Source organism: Drosophila mojavensis, unplaced genomic scaffold (assembly GCF_018153725.1).
Source record: "Drosophila mojavensis isolate 15081-1352.22 unplaced genomic scaffold, ASM1815372v1 contig_136, whole genome shotgun sequence".
Taxonomy (NCBI): Eukaryota; Metazoa; Arthropoda; class Insecta; order Diptera; family Drosophilidae; genus Drosophila; species Drosophila mojavensis.
Genome location: NW_025318667.1, coordinates 7,392,846 through 7,417,353, shown reverse-complemented (window position 1 = coordinate 7,417,353; position 24,508 = coordinate 7,392,846). Strand labels below are relative to the sequence as shown.

General features: G+C 40.8%; 1 protein-coding gene across 1 annotated transcript; it reads left to right on the top strand.

Moving 5' to 3' along the window:
- Nucleotides 1-22,116, top strand: LOC6586137 (fork head domain transcription factor slp1). Its single transcript, XM_032733155.2, has 2 exons — nt 1-1,389; nt 21,942-22,116. The coding sequence occupies exons 1-2, from the start codon at nt 386-388 to the stop codon at nt 22,114-22,116; spliced, it is 1,179 nt and encodes a 392-aa protein (XP_032589046.2). The 5' UTR covers nt 1-385.
- The last annotated feature ends 2,392 nt before the right edge of the window (nt 22,117-24,508 follow it).

Here is a 24,508-nt window from a genome sequence, read left to right as displayed (position 1 = left end):
GTGCGGGCGCCGAGAATGGGAGTGTTGGGCAGGTAGAAATAATCCAATTTAAAAAGCTGTTGGCTAATCCCGAAAATGTTCGAATTTGTCAACTAAGTAGCTGTGTGTGTTTCAGCTGGGATCAATGAATGAATCCGATGGCTTTGGCTTTCATTGATCTGCAGTTGTGGCCCAGCGACGATTACAAGGGCGGCCGGGCAAATCGAATTTAATCTATGGCGCAGGATATAAAGTCGTAATCCCGCAGCTTGCGCACATTCCCTCTCGATTCCCGGTACGAATGTCCCTGGAATAAATAGACCATGCCAGATGAGACCACCGCACAGTCAATTGAGAACATTTACAGCGGACACATCTCATCGGAAGAGCATTATTCATTTGAAACATGTCCATGGATACAGCGCCTGTGTTCCAGTCCAGCTTCTCCATACGCTCGCTGCTCTCCAGCACGCAGCTGGAGGAGGAGTCGGGTCAGCAGATCGATGTTGAGGTCGAGGCACAAGCCAAAGTAGAGCCACACAAATATTATACTAGCTCCAGTCCAAGCGATTCCTGCAACAGCTCCGAGGATGCGTCCTCTGAAGATGGCAACACCCATTCCCCCACAGCAAGCTCCAGCAGCAGCAGCAGCAGCAACAGTAATAGCATATCGGATGTGAAGCCCGCCTTTACGTATAGCGCGTTGATTGTGATGGCCATAAGGCGGAGTCCGGAGAAGCGATTGACACTGAGCGGCATCTGCAAGTGGATAGCCGATAATTTTCCCTACTATCAGAATCACAAGAGTGTCTGGCAGAACTCCATACGCCACAATCTGAGCCTCAATCCGTGCTTTGTACGTGTGCCGCGCGCCCTCGACGATCCGGGACGTGGCCATTACTGGGCCCTGGATCCGTATGCCGAGGATCTGACCATTGGCGAGACAACGGGCCGTTTGCGTCGCAGCAACAACTCGCTGCTGGGCCGCAGCAAGGCAACGGCTCATGGCAAGAGTCATGCCTATGCGCATCCTTATCAGCAGCTGACCGGCAATCCAGCTGCGGCGGCAGCGCTCTACGCTCAGCTCTTCAAGCCGCACGCTGCCTACTTTCCCATCGTGCCAGAGCCAGCACAGCCCCAGCATCCAATCATGATGCAGAGCGGCCAGCATGCGATTGGAGCTGGCATGGGCGTAGGCATGGGCATGAGCATGGGCATGGGCATGGGCATGGGTATGGGCATGGGCATGGGCACATTGGCTATGACAACGGCCGCAGCACAACGATACCAGCAACAGCATCAGCAACAGCATCAGACACAGCATCAGAGTAACTTATCAGCGCCTTACCATCAGACACACACTGAAGCTCAGTCACAGCCTCAGTCTCAGCAACACCAACAACAACAACAGCAACAGCAGCAGCAGCAGCAGCAGCAACGGTACAGCAACAACAATTACTACCAACGACATCAGCAACACCAGCAACAGCAACACCAGCAGCAACAATTCCAACACCAACATCATCATTATCAACAACAACAACAACAACAACAGCACAATTATTATCTACAACAACAACAGGAGCAATACGCCTCAGCCTATAACAGCAAATGGCTGCGACAGCCGATTGAAAGTTTGTGGCGTTAATAAATGTAAGAAACAAATGTAAATGTCCTTCAGAGGGTGTGTGAGTATGTGTGTGTGTGTGTGGGTCATAAGTTTTTTTTTTTTTTTTTTGAATTGACACCAAACAGCAAAGGTTACCTGCGATGGCGTAGAACGCGTTTTATTTAAGGGATTTTCAGACAAATGATATAATATGATATTGATATACATATAAGATATACATATATATATATGATATATGATAATGTGATATATCTATACGAAATGATATGACATCGATTTAAAAAATATGATAAATGATAATATGATAAATATATTATAAGATCCTATCTGATATCTGATATATGATACTCTGATATAATTTAAATACCAACATAATAGAAATAGCTTTACAGAATTGGATATAATCGTGAATAGTTTTATATAGATGTAATCTTAAATAGTTTAATAATTTGTTTATAGAATTTATAATATTCATACATAAGTTAGTAATAAATTTTATATAGAATTTAATAATTTGTTTATAGAATTTATAATATTCATACATAAGTTAGTAATAAATTTTATAACTAAATAAAAAAATAGAAGCTAAAAAGCCAAACCTACGTTTGTTTCCCATATTTAATAATATGCACAAGTTTTCTGAACTAAAAATAGTGGATCTTAAGTGAGCTTTGTGAAAACATAGCTAAGAATTTAATAAATTTCCAAAAAAAAAAAAAAAAAAAAATTATTGTACTCAAAGATGTTTATTTAATTATACTGAAGACAAATGTGTTATAGGGCTCTCCAATATAAAAAATAAAAAATAAATAAATAAATAAAATAAAATTATTGCTCTTGAAGCAATTTATTTCATTATACTAAATACAAATATGTTATAGGGTAATCCAATATCAAGGAAAAAGGGAATTTTAGCAGGTTGATCTACAATTTCTAAGAAAGCTCTATGATCTGATATTAGATAATATAGTCTACCTCGTATAATTGTGGAAATATTAGATACTTATTGAGTTTTAGGATCTCTAGCTATACTACCACTATCAGCTCACCCGACTCAATTTTTCATACAAGCAAAAAACACAACTAAAGCACATATTATCCTCATATTAACCGCAAGCGGCTTAAGATCATTGGATTAAGTTGACAAAACACTTGATGCTTTTACAAGCTTACAAGCTGCAATGCTAGTTAAAATGCTTGCAAATCAAGCTCAATTAAGCTAAGCGGGGATTGAGCTGCTGCTGCTGCTGCTGCTGCTGTTATGCATAATTATGGCCAAATCGTGGACTAAGCTGGGCTCTTATGATATTTCGTATTGGCTCTTAGCTACACCTGTCGTGATGATGATCAGCAGCATTATTATTGTTATTACTATTGTTATGACTATTATTTTTAGTTTTATTTTTATTCTCATTTTCATTATTATTATTATTATTGTTATTATTATTATCAACAACATCATAGAGCATCATATGGCTGCTGGCTTGGCTTGGCTTGGCTGGACTAGCTGGCTGAGTGGCTTAACTTTGGCTCGTAACTTAATGCTAGCGGTCAATAGCATTACGCCAGCTACAGCAACAACAACAACAACAACAAATGGCTTATGAAAAGAGCTAATCTGATAATACAGAATTGAAAGGGGCGGTCACGGCACGAATTTTGCTACACGCTCTTGATACTATGGCAGCAGCAGCAGTTGCAGCAGCAGCAGCAGCAGCTTAGGCCAAAACAAAAACCAAGCTGAGGAGGGGTAGGGGCGCGGTAGGGGCAAAGAGAGGGCGTCAGTGCCAGTGGTCTTCAGACTGAGCCACAGCCTCAGCCTGGAGCCGATGCGACGATTGACGACGACGACGACGACGACGACGACGACGACGACGACAACATCAACTGCCCCACCGAAGCACCGCCAACATATATTGGTATAGTGCACCACATGCGAGCATAAAAACAGAAGGGATCGATGATCGGACAGCGAAATTGCATTTGTCTGCAGCCAAAGCTGAAGCTGCAGCTGAACCTCAGAGTTGGGAGTTGTTGGCCGTGCTGCACTCGTACTTATTATTGGCCGGCTCTACATGGCCATAACGATATCGAGTAAAGTGCACAGTGCACAGACCAACACATACACACACACACACACACATACTGTGTGTACAATGTTCGAACATGCATAATGACGAGAAGCTGCATGCTGCATGCTGCATGTGGCATGCCCCCAGTTGCTTGTTGCTGCTGCTGCTGCTGCTGCTGCTGCTCGTAATCTGTTGCCCGCGATTGGCGTCTGAGCAACAGATGTCAATAATTCAGCAGCAATAGCGGTGTTTTTTTTCGCTTTCTCGCTCTGCTTGCTGCAATAGTTGAGCTCTATATTTATGTGCAACGCGCACTTTGTTCCACTTTGGATCGTTTTAATTTGCTTACTTCCTAACTGATTGCTGATTGCTGGCCGCAGTCGCAGTCGCCGTCGCCGTCGCTGTCGTTTGGGACAAAAGAAGAGATTAACGAAAATATATGCGAAAACGGAATACGAAATCTGCTCTCAGCTCTCAAACTCAAACTCAATTATAAAAATTTCAACCCAATCTCAATTCTGGCGAAAATGCTGTTTTGAAGTTTTTATTATTGCCGTTCGTGGCTTTAGTTCGTCTGATCCCGATTTCAGAACCCTTATCCCTAAACAAGTCTCTCACTCTCGCTCTCTGTGTGTTTGTTGTTTTGTGGTCATTCGTCATTTTAAGTTTTGCACACACATGCAGAAGAGAGAGAGAGAGAGGGTGAGGGAGACAGAGAGCTGTGGACCCGCTCCCCGTGCCCCAGCGAACAGACAGTCCCTAGCCATTGACACTGATATGTGTGGCAAGGTATGTCTTTTGAAATGACAATCTGCAATTTGCTATTCGAAACCGTTTAAAGTAATTTATTTTTACCCTTGCCGAGGACGCGATCCGCGACTTGTTTTCCCAAACGCACACACAGACGGACGGACAGACAGACCATTGCAGTATATATACATATACATATGCATATATATGTATGTATATGCATATCTTTTAATACACGCTAAAAAATGAAATCTCTTCAGATATTTTTCACTTGATCAATTTAGCTGTTTCAATCAATGTTTATATATTTATGTGGATTGGATGTAGATGTGGACACACATACAGTAGTATCCGGTTATAACGACTCTTAAGGAACCGTTCTTATACCCGGATGACGCTATAACCGGATTCTATTTTATATGAATTCCTATCTATACGGATTCATTCTCCAATCAACTTCGTTTCTTAAAGCTATTGAAAGTGGGATTTCAGGCTGTTACATTTTTGTGACAGTGTATGGAATAGGCAGAAGGAGGCGTGGCAGACTCCATAGATTATATATAGATTGTTGATCAGGACTACGAGTTGAGTCGATCACGCAATGCCAGTTCGTCCATCTGTCTGTCTGTCCGTCGGTCACATTCCCTCGAATTTGCATTTTGGATTAACAGCACTTCGCAGGTTTCAGGGTATCTCTTAGTTGGGTAATACCGAGTATAATAAATAGTTTTCTCTAGGACCTTAAACTCTTTCGATTTAGTTCAAAGAATTCCAAATTTGTATTTCCTTGCAAAAATAGGATTCGAATTTGAGCAACTGTCCCAAGATTTTGTACCGTGTAGCTGTCTTCGTCTCTGTAGAATGTCCAACACTGGCCAGCAATAAGCGTTGCACGGTCAACCGGATGTCTGCTCAGATTCAGTGCTTCACACAGTGACGCTCATTATATATACATATGTATGTATATAACATGTATATATATATATCTGCTCTCACATTATGAAACTAACAGAAATGAATTCCCAATAGATGGGCTGAATGCGCCTCCCCTGGGCGGGCCACATTGATGCATTGCCCGGATTTTTGTTGGGGACAAATGATTGGCAGAGCGCAGACAAATGACACTGGCTGATTAGGGGCCATCGGTATGGCATTTAATTAATGGTTTCTGCATGGCACGAACATAACTCAAAGAACACTCGACTGACTCGATAATCAATGGACCGACCGGACTGTACTCCAACATATCCTCCGGCATATCCTGCACACATGTTCATCCTTCAGTCAGTTAGCTAATAAACAAAAAGACGAAAAACATTTCGTTATGCTAAATTGAGTTCGTAAATATTTTATGCAGCCAAGCGATACAATAGTTTTCGCCCGCAACCAAATCCGGGCAGAAGCCAAATTTGCTCTCTTGACGTTCTGATTGAAGAGCGCCCCACACAGACACACACACACACATATGTCAACCCTTTTATTGTGGGTTGTCATTGCTGGTCAGTGGATGGCCATAGACCATGGACCATGGCCCAAGTTCCGAGTCCTGGCTCATAAATAATGCAGCCAATTAAGGGAGCGTACATGTCACACATTACATCATGTTATGCATGAGAGTTTGCACGTCGGCCTGGGCGCTGCTGCTGCTGCTGCTGCCCAGGTATCCTTCTCAACAAGGACATGCTCAGACAGCCGTCAGCCGACAGCGGCTAGAACAGGCCACTGCATACAATATGTATAGACTCGAGACTAGAGGAATCAGTTCAAGTAGCTTCGGCTTAGACATAATCTGCGGTTGCTGATTTATACAGGTGTCAGGTGGAGTGTCTTAAGGAGACTTGGACTTGAAGTTGGAGTTGATTAAAGTGTAGAGCCATATATAGAGAGTGATCAGCTCAGATTGTTTCATTTACCGTTTACATTTAGCTCTTATAATATTCCATCACTATTTTCGATTTCTGCTTGGCGCATAATTACAAAGAATTACCGAAATAAAACCAACATCCAGTAACTATAGACTCATGAGTGTCTACTCACACAGGGGATTCAGAAATTACAATTCAGATTTGATTGTTCATCTGGCAAATATAGACGTATGAAAGAGAATACAATTCAGGATAAACTAATAAGCCATAAAAATTGGCACTCAAAATGGCTTTTAGGGGTATATTAGGTTTTTTTTACAGTGTATGTAACAGAAGGACGCGTGATAGCCACCTTATAAATATCCTTAATCATAACGATTTAACTATGCCCAACTGTCCATGCTTTCACCCGTCCGTCTCTCAGTCCGACCGACTATCTATCCATCCGTCAGCTCATACTTCCATCCATCTGTCCGGCCATCCGTCCGTCCTTCCATCCGTCCGCCCTCATATCCGTCCATTCGACCGTTTTTCCACTATCCAGCCGTCCGACTATCCATCCATCCATCCATCCGTCTATCCATGATCCATTCGTCCGACTGTACGTCAATCTATCCGTCCAACTATCCATCCATCCGTCTATCCATCCATCCACCCATCCATCCACCCATCCAGCCATACATCCATTCACCCATCCGTCCGTCAAACCATCCATCCATCCATCCATCCGTACGTCTATCCGTCCGTCCACTCCTTCTTACAGTCATCCTTCCGTCCGTCCGTCCATTCCTCAGTTCAGCTGCAACGATCTTAAGGAATAGTAGATTATTTTGAATATCAGCTTCCTGGACTTTCAGTATCGCCTGGTCGGGCAGCTCCTATTCGAAAACTCTAAATTGTTTGTCATACTTATCTCAGCCATCAAGCCATGAGGACATATTTCATGGCCAGTGTAGTTACTCTAATCAGTAAAAGTTCAATCAGCTTGCATAGCTCCCTTGAGTTGGCCATAATGTAAATATCTTGAACCAGTTGTTGACTGATCGGATGCCAAATTGACTTAAGTAAAAGTGATAGTGTCACAGTGTCAGTTATCAGGTGTCAGGTGACGGGTGTCGACCAGGCCAGTCCACATTCACAAAGTTGTCCCCAAATGATTGACAAATCACATTGGACTTGGACATGGTCCTCATGAGCTGAATCTGGAGGCAGCGTGGAACTGGTTAGGTTATGAATCAACTGCTATTAAGTCAGAGCTGAGAGCTTACATTTTCATCACGTCACACCATGTACATATGTATAAGTGCCAGTAAATAGGATTAAGTGCTGCCAAGGTAATGTCAACACGCTGACTTTCGACTCACTTTCGCTGTGACAATTTTTACGCAGCTCTGGTCACACTGGGCCAACCTGTTGTCTGCCTGGGGCCCAGCGCTAAATCTGGCGATCGTTTTTCATCTTTTCACGTTGCTCCACTCACAACTGGAGCCCCATAAACCATTTGATTACCTTGAACCCTTTTTGCAATTGACTTCAACTGCTGCTTCTTCTACCTCTTCTCAGTTTTTTGTTTTCTTCTTTTCTTTCTTTGCTCTTGTTACTGTTACGATCGCTGGCGCCGCCTCCGCTCGACTTACCAAAAAACAGAATCCGAGAAATTCTTCTTTTTTTTTTCGTGCTGCATTTGGCAATTTCTTATGCTGGGAGCTCTTTAGCCGTCTCTTCTTGAATTACCTGCAGACGTTGTCCATTGGCTCCTCGCCTTTCGATTTCCTTTGTTTGGCTGCCCGCACTTTGTCTTTCCCAAGCTACCAGCACTCGACAGCTAATCATAAACATAATTAAATTATTTACAGTACTTTTTAAATTAGTCAAAACACGATTTGCGTGTCTGTAGCTCATTCTGAATATATTTTTTGTATTCCTATATGGTTTAGTTTACTTCGCTAAGCGATCGAACTATCAGCTGATTTAAGCTCATTTCTTCTCAGTGTTGAATATTGTGTTAGCAAGTAGAAAAGTAAGAGAAGTAGCATCCATACCTACATTGAATACTTTAAAGTCCTTTTTATGTTAACCCATGTCAGCTTTACAGCTAACAAATTTTTACTTATTACTGTGCTAGTAGCTCATATCTCTCCTATGTTTAGAGTATGCTCTCTATGATTATGAATATTTTCAATATTCCTGCTCTGCCTTATACAAATTTTCTTATTCATGGAACTCATCCTTGTCTACTTTTAAGATGGAATTTGTTGCTTTCATAGTAAAGCAAATTAAAGGTAAAACTTCCAAGGGCAACTGAGTCTACTTAACTCTCTACTACTTCTCTCTGCTGTCTTTGTTTCTATTTCCGTTTATCCTTCTCTCTCTCTCTCTCTCTTTTTCACTATCCCTATTTAACTCTCTCTCTCTATCCGTCCCGCTTTATCTTTGCCTTTCACAAAATCTATTTCACACTTTTATTTAGCTCTCAGTTATTCACTCTCACTCTCTCTCTCTCTCTCTCTCTCTCTCTCTCTCTCTCTCTCTCTCTCACTCTCTCTCTCTCTCTCTCTCTCTCTCTCTCTCTCACTCTCTCAATCTCTCCATTTCTTCTATCTCAGTTTCAATCTCCCTCGCTTTTTTAATTTGCTCACTCTTTCTCTCCCTCAATCTCTTTCTGTCCCATTAATTTTCACCAATGCAATATTAATCTCTCTCATTCTCATTCTCCCTTTTTTACTTTCCCTTATCGCGCTCTCTCCCTCTCTTTCTATGCGATAGATGGAGATCATTCTATCTCTCATCTCCCTATTTCTTTTAATAAATAATATCTCTCTCTCTCTCTCTCTCTTATAGTATCTCGTCTTGCCTTCTATTTCATTCAATCTCTCTCTTCCTCTCTCCCCCTTCTTATGACACCCTTCTCTCTCTCTCTCTCTCTCTCTCTTTCTCTCTCTCTATCACTCAGTCATGCCCCCATTATTTCTCTCTCTCTCTCTCTCTCTGTATGTGTGTCCTCCATGACCCGTCCATTATATAAATATTGACAGCATGTGCGTAAATGCTAACGAATGCAAACTAGTTTTCTTGTCTATTATTTTCGTCCTTATTAATTGAGACAATTACAAGTCGATTTGTTGTGCTAGGTGTCACTCAGTCAGTCTGCCCGCCCGTCCGTCCGTCCGTCCGTCCTCTGGGCCGGCTTGTTCCGCCTGTTAGTCTGCAAAAGCACAAAGAAATGCATGCGGCTAATTAACAATAATTAATAATGCAATAGCTTCAAGCAAATACACACACGCACACACACACACACACACATACACATACATACATATCTCTCAATATACAATGTGTACAAAAGTCAGGTCCAATTCATGCTGTCTCATTGTCTTTGTGGTTGTCGCTGTCGTTGCCGTTGTTGTCGCTGTTGTTGTCGTCGTCCTTGCTGGCTGGCTTTGTCGCAAGTTGGCTAGCCGCTCGCTCTTCTTGAATTGCGTGTAAGGGGCACATTTTGCCAACATGCGTGAATAAATAAAAGTTTCTAAAGGGATTGTCACCCATGCCACTAAAAACAAAATCCGCCTGTCATATATATCACTCCACAGAGGGGGCCCCAGACCAAGGCAGTCGAGCTGCCAAAATGGACTCGGCGACTGTTGCTGTCGCTGTAGTTTGGAGCTTGGAGCTTGGAGCCGTAGACGGAGCCGGACGTAACCGGCCCATAAAATATGACAAACTTAACAACGGCACGGACTGCATAACAGCAAAGACAACACCAACAACAACAGCAGCAACAACAACAGCAACAGCAACAGCAGCAGCAGCAACAACAGCAGCAGCAGCAAAAGAACTGTCGGCATGGCCAAGAGAGCCATGGTTAAAGGTAACCAATGGACACCCACTTCGCAGCTGTCAATCGTCTAAATCGTTATGGCCACTTGTCGGGGGGAACAAAACAAAAACAAAAGCCAAAAGCAAAACAACAGCAACAAAAAAAAAAGTGCAAAAGGAAAGAAAACAAAAATTATATATGCAACCATTAAAAATGCCACAAAGTCAGTTCTTAAATTATTAACGACAACAAATGTTGTGACGGCCCATGTGCCGATGACATGTAATACGAAAAACGCCAAGCTAATATGGCCAATAGACCAGCTACTAACTGTACACACACTCACACACAAACATATACATATACATATATCTCATTGCAACTCTAATTAAGCCGAATTCATAATTGACTTCCTGCCAAATAAATGACATCGTATACTTGAGCATCCTGTCGTCACATTCGTTTAAGGCGCTGTGCCACAGCCAAATGATCTTGGCCCAGATGGGCGTCCGTCCCTTTAGGCCATGCAGCGTGGGCTCTAACGACTATGCAAATCAGCTACAGGCGTAAGCTGAAAGTGTAAAGCTTACAAATTAAATCCTAACTAAATACAAACAGCGATTAAAGCTCTACGAGTTTCTGTGCATTTTTAAGCAATTTAGTATTTATTTAATACTTGATTAGTTAAATACTTAAAACAGCTAAAAGACTTATCGATGCTAGTGATTTTTTCAGAGAAATTATAAAATGTATTTATTTTCAGTTTAGCGCACCGCTACCTAATTGGTAACTTAATCTAAATAGATATTTACAAAAATTTTAATTTTAAAGTTTTTTTTAATTTCTAAATTTTAAAGATTTTGTTTGACTTTTACTTCTATTTGAAATAGCCTAATTTGTTATATGATTATTTTATGATTATTATTATAATATTATTATATGATTATTATTTTTATATGATTAATATAAATTAAAATTCTGGAATCTAACGAGAATGATAACAATATCAATGATGATGTGGATAAAGAAAATAAACAAAATCATAATATACAATAATATAATCGTAATACAAATGATTGCATTGATGACAATAACAATAATAATACTACCAGCGATGGAATATGATAATATGAATAATTTTAATAGTAATGATAAGAATAATGAATAATGTTAATTGGCGAATAATATTGATAGCATTAGATGAGATTACTTCAATCCAAAGAACCAGCAAGACGCAGATCATCTATAAGGAAACTAACTTTGGATTAGGCTGATGGTATATATGTATGTCTCTACATGGTAGGGTCATATAGAGACATACATATATAAATATATGCATATAGGTCAGATTTATTTCGTTGAGGTCGAACTGCTGTTGTTTTCCGTGGTTTTTATTGTTAATACACACAGTTCTGGGCCGGTTAGCAAAGGCGCCAATGTTTGCACTGCGGGGCGCATTTTCGATGCAGATGAAGCACATCTCTGCTGCTTCTTCCCTTCTTCTTTATCCTTTTTCTTTTTTTTTCTTTTTTTTGTGAAAAAAAGAAGGAAAACCGAAACGATTTACCTTCTGAGTAGCATATTTAGGCGATTTTATTGCATTGGCCTGTGAAATGAGAAATAAAACAATGTTGTCGCTGAGGTCCATCTGTGTTGTTGTTGTTGTTGCTGTTGGTGTTGCTTTCTATTTGCCGTGCAGGAAGGAAGTTGTGAATCTTTTTGGGCAGCACACGTCTGACAGCTTTGGTACAGCAAAGATTGTATTTTTTTTTTTTTTGATTTTGGTTTTTTTTTTTTTTTTTTTTTTTTTTTTGAGTAGGGTGTTTCTGGTTGTTCTTTGGCTTTTTGGCGAGAATGACGCCGGTTGGGTTTTTAGTTTTCGAAAACATTTGAAAAGTAATCGTTCAACGAACCGATTGACAAGGTAATCTTCCTGAAAACATGTGTTCACAATATCAAGGCCGAGCCACATACACACACGCGCGCACACTCTCACACATCCCACACACTCACAGAGCTGGTTGCGGCTGCAAAAGTTTGCCAAAAGAAAAACCCCATCGAGTTAATGCTGCAACCGAATGAAAATGATGCAAAAACAAAAAAAAAAAAAGATCAACGGAAAAACGCAAAGGGAAAAGCCAACAGAGAGCGAGGGGGAAAACGAAAAAAAAAAAGGCAAACGTGATGGACGAAAGTTGAAGCATTCTGATAAGATTCGACGAGCGGCCCTTTGGGCAGCATTGAAAAGGGTTTTCGCCTGGTCAGAAGCTGTTTGGCAGGGGGGTGAGCAGCGAGTTTCTCGCTTCATCACTTATGCATGCTTTGGTCTATTAGATTTCCGTTTCCGGTTCAACTGTAACGCACGAAAGTTACGCAACGTGTTTGAGGTTTTACGCTCTCTTGGCACACACGTCAATGCGATTTGAACCGCTAAGGCTCACACACCTGGCCCGGCTTATAAGCATACTCCAACTGCTGCGGGGCCCAGCACACAGATGCTTACCCCATCACCTGCCACACACACACACACACACGCACACACTGTTCTACATATATGTATATGTATGTATTTTCCACTGTTTTGGTTTTTCTTTTACTTTTTTGTAATACTTGAATTTTCATACTCTAAGCTGAATGAGATGCTTGACCAGGGCTTTGCGGGAAGTCTTGACTAGATTCTATTATATTAGCATATGTTGAGAGGAAGAATTATGGTTCCTGAAGGATCATGATTGAACTCACAAGTGATCTTGCAACATTTAGCAGTCAAGTCTATAATATGAGGATAAAAAAAGTCTGAATGCTCATCACACAGATACAGAGGTGAACCAGAGAGCACATTGATTGATCTATATCTCATCAATCAGATAATATATCGAAAGTTGTGCCTACCAATTGTGCCTACCTCCAATCTCAACTGCTAGTTAGGGTATCTCAGCGTCGTTCAGCTTTGGGTTGGGCACTTTGAAAGTCTTTTGACATTGGGTGCCAGAGGTTTAGGTGGACCCTTTGTTGATGTAAGCATTTAATTCGTTCTAGCCCGTTGGAATTCAAGCGATAAGGACGAACGTTTAGGACGCGAATGGTTAGATGGATGAATGGTCGGATGGATGGATGGATGGATGGGCGGGTGAGTGGGTGAATGGCAGCTTGGGCAGCAGAGTTTTTCAACAGTTACCAAAAAGACAAAAGGGTGAAGATACAAGCACATGTGAATTTTGCAAATATATACATATATATTTGTATACATATATTCTCTACATCGAAGCGTGCATAGCAAGGGGATGCCTCCGCTTAACCTTAGACCCATTGCAAGTTATTGTTGCTGATTTCTTAAGTGGCTGCTTCAACATTTTAGATTGTTTCGCTATTGCGCAATAAATAAAGAAACACTTTCCCACAATGTGCTCAATGATGAATCAGCCAGTCAGCCTCACTCTCTCCCTCTCCCTCTCCCTCTCTCAGTCCGGCAGGCTTTTCGTGCATATTAATGCGTGTTTAAGTGACTCCCTTTAATTTGATGCCCGCAAGAGCTCTAGGAGCTTACAAAGTTTTCTTTTAACATATCATTTTAGACGGAGAATTCAATTTCATTTCATGTTTTCAAAATTATTTTTTTTTTTTTTTTTTTGCATTGGGGATTAGCTTCAGCTGTCTGCATTCTATTGGTCAATCTCCGCTCAACTCTATCTCTGCTCTTAACAGTTCTTTGACTAATTGTCGTTGAGGTAGCTTAGCTGGAAAAACATATTTCATTGCTCAAAATTTACGCTAGTATTGATATAATAATAATATAGCATATTATATATCAATTCTTCAAATTCAAATTCAAATTTGAAGTTATATATATATATACTATATCTATATCTATAGCTACTATATCTATAGCTTTTCAAAATCATGTTATACCTTGGGTTCAGGCAGTAGTTAGATAGTAGAAAGAGTAAAGGGATTTTTTATAATCTCTCACAAGCCGTCTGCATAACATTTGATTTTCTAAAAGTCAAATATTTCCAAAGATTTTCATAGTAAAACTAAAATAATTACTTAGATCAAAGAGAATTCTATTGAAAGGCGGAACAACATGCAGATCTATTCACGCCTAGAATAATAAATGAATTACAGTTACAGGTGTAAATTACATAAACTTCAATAAACAATTTGCATAAGAATCAGCATGCGTTACCTCACATATATCGACCTATCTAACTTGATCTTATGCATACCTTATCTTCTATATACATACAGATTACACATATTCTTACTTGTCTACAATATATGTGAAGAGTCTTGGCGGACTCAACTTAATTGAGAGGCCGCTAATAAATGGGCAGCGTGGCAGCGATAAAGCGATTCATCAATTAATCGAGAGATCAATGACAGCGAGTCCTTTCTCGATATTTCGATATTACATGCAGCGTCTCACGTAGGGATATTTACAATTGTGACAATTTCTCACTCCCCATGATGCAAACTATGCAATTAATCAAATTTTGTAAAGCTCTCAATATGACAAAAGTGGAATTAATGATATACACGAGTATATACCACATGCCACTCCACTTGTCGAAGGGGCATGCACATGAAGAAGAAACAAAAAAAAAAAAAAAAAAGGAATGGAAAGGAAAGGAAAAGGGCATACAAAACGAAACTGAAAACTGAAAACAACAAATCATCAATTGACAAATCGATGCGCATCACTAAAAACTCATTATTCCAATAACAGGACACAGCAAGCCACATTCCCTGCCTTAGCCCGGCAAAGACGAGCTCTCGGCCAACAGGCAACGTGCATATAACCATCATCGGTTGTCCGTCTGCCCGTCCTGTCTGTCTGTCTATCTTACTGACTTCAACATCATCACCGCCTCCGCCTCCACCCTCAGCCATAGCAGCAGCAGCAGCAGCAGCAGCAGGCTGAACAGGGCTCAGGCAGTCGTCGAGCAACATTTTCAAAATCGTCGCATTCGTCATCGTCATATCAGCCGCTCATCTTGTAGTTGAGTGCGAGAACAGTGGTCATTATCTGTTCAGATTTTGTTGCCTGCGTATTTGTGACGACAGACAGACGGGACAGAGAGACAGACAGACGGACAGACGGACGGACGGACGGACGGACGGACGGACGAGACAGGCAGACAGACAGACAGACAGACAGAGCAAAAGGGCAGCTGTATATGGGCGACAAGAACAGTGAAACAATTTTGTTGCTGACTGCAATCATTGCCAGGATCAGGGGCCTCAGCCAGGCCACATATCGCATCAAGTGTAGGCAAGTGGAGTGAAGAGCAAAGTTAAATCCACTTTGCCTCATTCGTAATTTAGCAGGTTAATGGCTAAAGGAGGCAACCCAAACTGAAGCTGAAGTCGAAGCTGAAGCTGAAGCTGAAGCTGGAGCTGGAGCTGAGGGCGACAGGCGTTGTCCAAAACGATGGCCACAAGGAGCGAAATATGAAAAGTAAGAGAGAGAGAGAGAGGGAACTCAGCCCCAAACTAGAACCGAACAATGGTTGCGCTGTGGTTCGATAAAAATGGCCTCAGACCTCGGGACAGTTGAGTTGAGCTCAGTTCAGTTCAGTTCAGTTTAGCTCAGTTCAGCTCAGCTCAGCTCAGTTCAGTTCTGCTCGGCTCAGCTCAGTCTGCAATCTGTCGAGTTATGTGCCTCTCTCTCTCTCTATCTTTCTCTCTCACTCACTCTGTCTCTGTTGGCATCAGCTTGTCTGCGTCTCAGTTTAGTTTAGTCGGTCTGTCCATCTGGGCGCCCCGTCTGCCAGCCTGTCCATCCATCTATCCATCGAGCCAGAGCCCGAGCCAGCGCCTGAACCAGAGCCAGAGCCAGAGCCACATACATTATTCCAATTCTGATGGTCATCATCTTTATCATTAACTTTTTGCCATCGACGATAATGCCCGTGTGCCGGCCAGTCCCATGCCATGCGTACCGCAACGCCCCCGTTACCAAAGCACCAAAGCAACCTGCCTGGCCCCGCCACGCCCTGCACTGCCCCTGGCCCTCAGTCGCGGTCTCGACTCCCCACACACACACACACACACACACACACATACTCATACAGACTCACGCTCTCTCGACTCGACAATGGCGCAGAGTGAATTAAAAATACGAAAATGAAAATAAATCATCATCAGAGACGCATGTCAAATTCATCTCTTGACTGCGTGCGCTGCGGCTGCGGCTGCGGCTGCGACTGAGATTCAGATTGAGATTTGAGGCAGCGACTGCGACTGCGACTGAGATTGACTTTGTCTCTGTCGCTGTCTCTGTCGCTGTCTCTGTCCCTGTCTCAGTCTGCATGTTGAGCTATGTCATTCAAAATGTAACATGATAAAAATAATTAAGGCAACTGCCGCACACACTCAAGCTAGGCAGTTCATACACACATACACACACACACACACATACACACATGCATACACACTTTGCTGGCTGCCGCACATAGAACAGGAGTCTCTGGAATTTACTGACGCCGCATGCTTAATAATATTCGCATACAATTATGATCCAATCAGATCTGCATAATTACCTAAGCGAAAATGGAAAACGAAAAGAAAAAGATAAAAACAAAAAGCAAAAAAAAAAAAAACGTTTGCATTGTAAATCAATTTTCTTGTCATGAGATTCGTTGCGGTATCCTGAAGGTATTGGAAATGTGTATAAGAAAATGGCAGAGATTAGGCATATATTTATGATTGATTAAGATGAAGAGCTTTGGGAGATCGAGGTAGGATTCTTCCTTACTCTGTCTTACATAGATGATGCCAGATCATAGCTGCTGGACACTTAAAATTTGAGTATGGGATTTTTATAGTTGGTTTATATTTAGTAAACGTTATCTGTATTCACTTAAATAACTATCGATTATACATTTGGTATAAATTTAGCAGTTAGGAAAATATATTTTGGTTGTATGACGAGCGCTCTATTCGGAATTGCCTGATCAGAAAATGGAGTGAGCCCAAGGCATAGCTTCTATATCACTTATTCTAAGCTTCTTTTATACCTGGCACACACACACACTCACCCACACTCACATAAGCCTGCTCTGTGGTTCTCCATCTATGCATTTATATGAATCCTCTAACTTTGTCCTGATCAAGAAAAATGGGAATATACATAGAATGGGTCATACGGTATGACTCATATCTTTCATTTATATACCCTTCTTCCTTAAAAAGGGGTGTACAAGCTGTAATGGATCAGCTTTTCTACAACCATTGATTCAGGCTATATAAAGCAAGTCAAAAATTGATTGATCTAAGCATTTTCATATCAAACAACAAACAGCCTTAGTTTTGAGATATTCGTCTAATATTTCTCATATGTACATACATCTATACGTAGTATATCTCAAATATATCCAATCATATCTATGTCCCACTATACATACACATCTTCAAGTGCTATAAATCTTACTTAAAGACGTGGCAGCATGACTCAATTTCACTATAATATTATAAATTGATTAAAACTCATATCGAAATCATACTTTATACTTATATTCCTCTTATTGTACCATCAAAAGTATGAAACGTCTGCCTTTGTTAGCAACTCGAATTGTCAACTCGAATCAATCATTTATAATGCTGAAACTGAAAAGATTCTTGCTGGCCCTTGGACACTGCCTATAAACCTGTCCGTCCTGGTAAATGGTGTGAAAAGCCGAAACGATCTAGTCAATTGCCCAACATATTGTGTTCTGCTTGGGCCACTCCAAAGAGCGACGACACACACACACACACACACGTCCTGCCCAGATGTGTCAAACGTTTTATGTGGTAATTACCTGAACCCAATCTCCAATCCACAATCTAACCCAATGTGAACCGAAAAACCGTGCCACAACACAACTGAGCAACCTAATCGGCTTAGAGTCAGTAGCGTTAAGCTGATGCTGATGCTTATGGTGATGCCAATGCTGATGCCGATGCGGTTACTCTTGCTATTGTCAAAAAATAAAACAAATGAGTAGAGCACGACTAATAGATGCGGTGCAAAGACCTTTATAACTACATATATAACTAGATCTTTGGCCTCCAGAGTCTAGAGTATTTTTAAGTCTGCTTTCAGGCAGAAATTTGCAAAAAAATAATTTTTAAAAACGTAAAAATGAATAGATAAGAATCTTTAACAATAGTTAAAAACTAAGATTTTAATATAAATGAAAAGAAAAAATTTTTTGAATAAAGAAATAATTTAAAAATCGTAAAAATAATATTTTGAGGAAATTATTTAAAAATTACTCTAAAAAAAAAAATAAAAGAAAGAAAAGAATCCTTAATAATAATAACAAATAAAAATGTACTAAAATTAAAAAAAAAAGTATTTAAAATATCGTTTTAAAAATGTTTTTAGGAAATTTAAAAAAAAAAAAAAACATTAAAAAAAGAAGATAAAAGAGATATTATTAGTTAAAAACTATAAAATAAATATAAATTAAATATTTAAAAAAAAAATTGTTAAAAAATCGTTAAAAATTATTTTTGTTTACCTTAAAAGTATTTAAAGAATCTTACGAAGAAAAAGTAGCATTGCCTATCAAATTAGTTCATTTTAGTTTTCACTTAATCTAAATGAACCTGATGAGAAAAACTGCGTATACATAAGCAAAATGCATTTCAGTAACAACATTATATCATTTCCGACTTCATATAATAGAGATTTGAAACAAAGTGCACAAAAACTATAAATGAGCTATAATTAATTTAAATATGTATATAAAGAATTTCATTTAATATAATATGAAGGGGCTATACAATATGAATATACTAATATATTAGGTTTTTTGGCTTTTGGCTGGAACAACTTCCACTTAACAATGAGCATACCCTTGCACAGTTGCCTGTGTATAGGGTATTCGCAGCTTGGCCACAAACAATTTATTGCCAAGAAACGCGTTGGTCCACGGTTGACAGACGCTCGACTATGGGACAATGGGTCGTCGTGTAATCAATCAAAATTAGTTGTGACTTAGAGGCAGAAGCACAGTAGTGCATATTGTGACAAACCGGCGAGTCGGTGGCCAGCAGAAGCGCAGACGGCTTTAAGCCACATACCAAATGGCATTGCCATGGCCAAGTAAGTAAGCCATTCAAATTTCAATTATGATTGACAAAAAGCCTGGCAATGGAACTGAAACTGGTACTGGAACTGGAGGTGGAATTGTAAGACAAACTATGAACCAATATAGTTGCATTCGTTTCTCTCTCTCTCTCTCTCTCACTCTTTCTGTCCCTCTGTGTGTGCGTGTGTGTGTGTGGCAATGGCTGTGCTGCTTATCCAGATGCAGATAAAGTCGACGGCGACACGAAACCAGCAATCAAGGCGCTTAATAACAAGCTCCAACTGCCCCAACCCCCAGCCAGCAGGCAATTGCCTGCGCCCTCGACTCCGCCAAGTTCTTAACGCCAATCGCAGTGCCAAGCTCAAGCCCAATCCCGATCCAAGTCGCTGCGATATAGCTGACAGCTGCGTGAAGAGCGACAGCATTGCGATTCCCACATTTTGGAGCAAAAGTTTTGTCAGTGATTTTCCCTTTTATTTATTTTGTTTTTGTTTTTTTATTTTCTTTGACTTTCGCACTTGAATGAGCCCACAGGACTCAACTGTAGGAAGGCAACTGTCGCTTATCGCCTTCGCCAGAGAGATAGTCTGGCAATGTGACCTCGAAAGAAAGTTGGTCACTGGAGAGTTAACTGACAAATGACGTTATGAACTAATATTGCCTAAGTATGGGTCAGGCGATATGCATTATAGGCTAAAAGAGGAAGCCATTCATCCTTATTCCAATTGAAGACTGAACTTTATTGAATAGCTAGCTATAATATGCTAGGAAACATGTAGATAGACCTTGATCCTATTAAAAAATTTATGTTCCATTTAATATGTATATGTATGTACATATATGTGTATATATAAATATATATGTACATAGTACATATATGTATGTGTTCCTTGTGTAATATATAAAACATATTTGTTATACTAGACATATTTTGTATATGTACATATATGATGTATGTTATATACTCATATACATATGGCATATGATACAGTTAGTCGAGCTCTATGCTTTTTTCTGTAGGTATATAGATTAGAATACGGTTATAATGACGCTCAAGGCACCGTTCTTATACCCGGAAGACGCCATAACCGTATAACTATGGGACAATGGGTCTTGTACCCGGAAAACGCTTTAACCGTATGAGTCTGCTCATATAAGTTTGGGTGAGGACCAGAATTTTCGTCGCAATAACCGTACGAACGCTCTAAGCGGAGTCTTTCTAACCAGATTAGATAATCAGATTCTACGGTATATAGATATATGTACATATTTTTAGATATATACAAACGTACATATAAATACATATATGCTATATATGTATGTATATATAGTTATATATATATTTGTATATAGTTATATATAGTTATAAACAGGGCTGTCTATATTCGACGGAAGCATCCGTAAACTCTATAAGGTAGCCCAAGTTTTCAAGGATCAAAAATTTCGTCGACGATAATAATCATTTTATTTAGCTTAAGTAGATTTGTTAACAGCACTTTTTTAACACAACTCTCAAATGGCCGCCTTGAGCCTGTACGGCGTATTGTGCCCGTTGCTGTCAAAATATATAGAGTTGCCAGATGAGTCGAATATAGACAATCCCGCACATACAGATATAATAATATATACTCGTATATAATCAGATTCCATTGCATTTACCCTTTTTTTACTCACTTTTCACACGCATCACTCATTGGGTATATTGTCATACAAATACCCTAGAATTAGCTGTGTTCTTGGACCATTTTGTGAGGTCTGCTCATCCAGTGACCTTGCGTAATGCCAAATTGACAGCAGCTACAAACGGCAGCACCAAATGACACAACAACAACAACGACAACAACAGCAACAACAACTGCAAACAGAGAGTCGTTAAAACAAAGAAGAAGAGGAAAAGCAATGGATATTAAAAACAAAAACAGACACAGAGACAGAGAGGAGCAACAAAAGTTCTCAGGTAACCAATGGATTGGTTCAAGTTAGTGATTGCAGAGTTTAATAGCCGCATTATTACAGCCAAACAGATCCATGCAAAAGCCATAAAAAAAACAAAACAAAACTGCGACTGCGACTTCGACTGTGGCTGAGGCTGCAGCACGTTCGCGCTGCCTTGCCCCAAACGGAGGCAGCAACAGCAGCGGCAGCCGCATAAAGCAGTTGCAACTGCACCATTAATGCGCTGCAAGTTAATGAATATTGTGTTTCATAGCCATCCAGCAGCAGCAGCAGCAGCAGCAGCAGCAGCCGCAGCCGCAGCAGAAGGCCGAGTCGAGCCTTTAACAGCTTCCGACTGGAAGCCGTTTGTTGACTGCTGCAGCTCAATAGAAAGTGCGAGAGAGGGGGAGAGAGAGAGAGAGAGAGAGAAGCGATGCAATCTCGTGGCAGCTTGTGCTTATGCTTATAGATCGAATGAGCCGCTGACGCCCGTGGAAGGTCGTGCACGCCATCAACAGATCAGAGCACGACACACTTGCGCCTATGCAAGCGCCGTCGTCTCCGCAGTCAACCCCAAAGACGGAGCCAAGTGTAGGCGTAATTGTTTTATGTTGTGCGCTTCGCTACGGCAAGCAGCCAGTGCAGCAGATAGAGAGAGGCGGAGAGAGGGCAAGAGAGAGACTGAGAGAGTGAGAGAGAGAGGGGGGTAGAGCGAGTGAGTGAGAGCGAAAAGTTACGAGCTGGAAGCTTGGGCTTGGCTTCGTTCCAGAAGCAGCATGCCTTTTAAATTGGCCGACCGTACCGCCTACCCAGCCATGGCAATGCCAACGCCAACGCCGACTCCAGCTTCAACTCCAGCTCCAACTCCGACGCCGACTCCAAGTGCGACTCCAACTCCAATGGCATTGCCATCAAATGGTTGCAGGTTGCACTTGACTCGCGCCGCATGCAGCATCAAGGAGCCATGCGGCATCCCTTGGCCCAATGAGCGCATTTTCAATTTTATGCTAATTAGTTTGGATGCGACTGCAGCCCAGGCCCAGTTGGGCCCAGGTGCGAGCGCCCGCAGTGGCCACCATTCAATGTGCAACGCCTCGAACGACGCCTTCACGCGCCCTGAAACTGCATGAATGAATGAAACGCTGCCCCCATTAATAGGCAGCAGACGGTAGCCTCTGCACCTGCGACGGTTCCTTGCCCAAATCTAGGTAAACAAACATTGCATCGAAGCATCGAATTATCTTGTCTAATGTGTTCTGTTTTGTGATATGATATGGATCTAAGAGCGTTCAATCTAGTAACCTAGTGTTAGACTACATCAGTTTTTAATGGGGATTACGAATTCAAAAGATTTCCATTTCTTTTGACATCTTCTATTGGCACCTAGTTCCCATAACTAGGTGGGATGGAGATCCATATATCTTGAGGGATACGAAAAAATTTAGTGAGGGTGGATGGATGAGCCAAAATAGGACGAAGAATTCACGGAGGGATACTAATTTGTGACGGGAGATGGAGAGAAAGACAGAGAGAGAGAGAGAGAGAGAGAGAGAGAAAAAGGGAAAGAGAGAGAGGGAAATAGATTGATAGAATAAAATAGTTAGAAATAGAAACATCGAAATATGGATATAAAGAAAAGGAAACACATATGTATTTGCGAGAGAAAAGGTATGAGAAAGAGACAGAAAACTGAAGTTATTTAGAGTCAGAGACAGAAAAAAAGAGTAGAGCAAAGAAAGCGAAAAATGTCCATAGAGATAGAAATAGAGAGAGATACAGAAGGAGACCCAGAGAGAGCAAGAATAAGAACTTTAGAGAATTAGTAATTGAGAATTGGAGAATATTAAGATTAGGGAATTAGATGATTATTGCTTTAGAGAATTATAGCAAATTGCCTTACATATAAAATTGCAGAAAGAGAGCATGGTGAAATGGGATAAGAATAGAAGTAGGGGAATGAAGAGAGTTAGAGAAATAGAGGAAGGCAGATAAACTGTGGAGGGAGCCTTGTGGGTGGCAAACAGAAAAAGATAATGAGATGAAAAATCGGTCAGAGAGAGAACAGTTATAAGATGGGAAAGATAGAGAGAGATTTATAGAGAAGTATATATAAAACAGACAAAGAAAATGAGCAGGAGATAGATATAACAAGGATAGACAGAGAGGGTACAGAGATTAATATAGAAAATCAGATGCACTAATAGAAAGATGCGCAGAGAGAGAGAGAGAGAGAGAGAGAGAGGCAGGGGGACACAGAGTGAACCAGAGAGAGACAGAGAAAGAAATATTATTATTATTATTAGCAAGTATTATTATTATAATTAGCATATAAAAGTTGATCTCTTCTGCGATTCCCTTGGAAATGCCTCATCAAAAACAAATAAAGTCTAATATGGAAGGATTAGAGAGATTTCCTTTCCTCTAACTAACTCTGTAACATCTTGAAAAATACCGAAATCCTAAGAGAAATATTACCTCCAATCAGTCGACCTGCATTCTGTGACAAATTATCTACAAATCACTTCAAGCTGTGGGAAAACAAAGACAATAGACCATCGGGCCTGCCCAGTAGGTGTAACTGATATGCCCTCAATGGTCAATGGAAGAACAGGGTATTTAATTTGAATTAAATAATTACGTAACTATATGAGCCGAATACGGGGTGCAAGGCATTACTTTCGGGTTGATTAGCAGCGTTTGCTGCAGCTGCGTATGGAAATGAGGCAGACGCTGAAGAGCAAGAACAAGAAGAAGAACGGCGAGAGATTTCATGAGAATACAGTCCATATTGCGCTGAGCGGCCCCAAGCAATTGCAACTTTAATTGAACCCAATGAAAATTATGGACAAGCAAATTTTCCCACAGATTGCCAAAGGTTTAACGATATTTTTTTTTTTTTGCAATTTTTTTTTTTTTTTTTTGTGATTTCGAACGTAATGAGCCTTTAAGTCAAACGTAGACCTGACAGCTTCAATGGCTTAAACGTAGCACAGAAGCTGCAACTAACCACAAATCACAATAACACCCATGCCACACACACACACACACATACACATACACATGGATTGAGGTGAGTGTGTGTGGATGTGGAAGGGAACGCATAATCATTATCACTCAAATTGGGGGCCCCCTCGCGTGTGTGTGTGTGTGTGTGTCTGCCCGATCCAAAGACCAATTATATATTGAAACCCAGAGACGAGACCAAAGAGAGTGACTGAGAGAGGGAGAGGGAGGGAGAGGGAGAGAGTGTGTGTGTGATCAGCATATTCGTATATGCATATGAGCTGGTCCGACACTTAAACGGTCTACAACCATGAAATGGGCAGATCCCGGCATCGAAAATCCCAATTCGAATACCGTAACTTAAGCCCATGAATTAA

Coding starts and splice junctions, on each gene's coding strand:
- LOC6586137 (XM_032733155.2), top strand. CDS start 386: ATGTCCATGGATACAGCGCCTGTGTTCCAGTCCAGCTTCTCCATACGC. Junction 1,390..21,941: donor CAACACCAACAACAACAACA/GCAACAGCAGCA, acceptor CCGCCTACCCAG/CCATGGCAATGCCAACGCCA.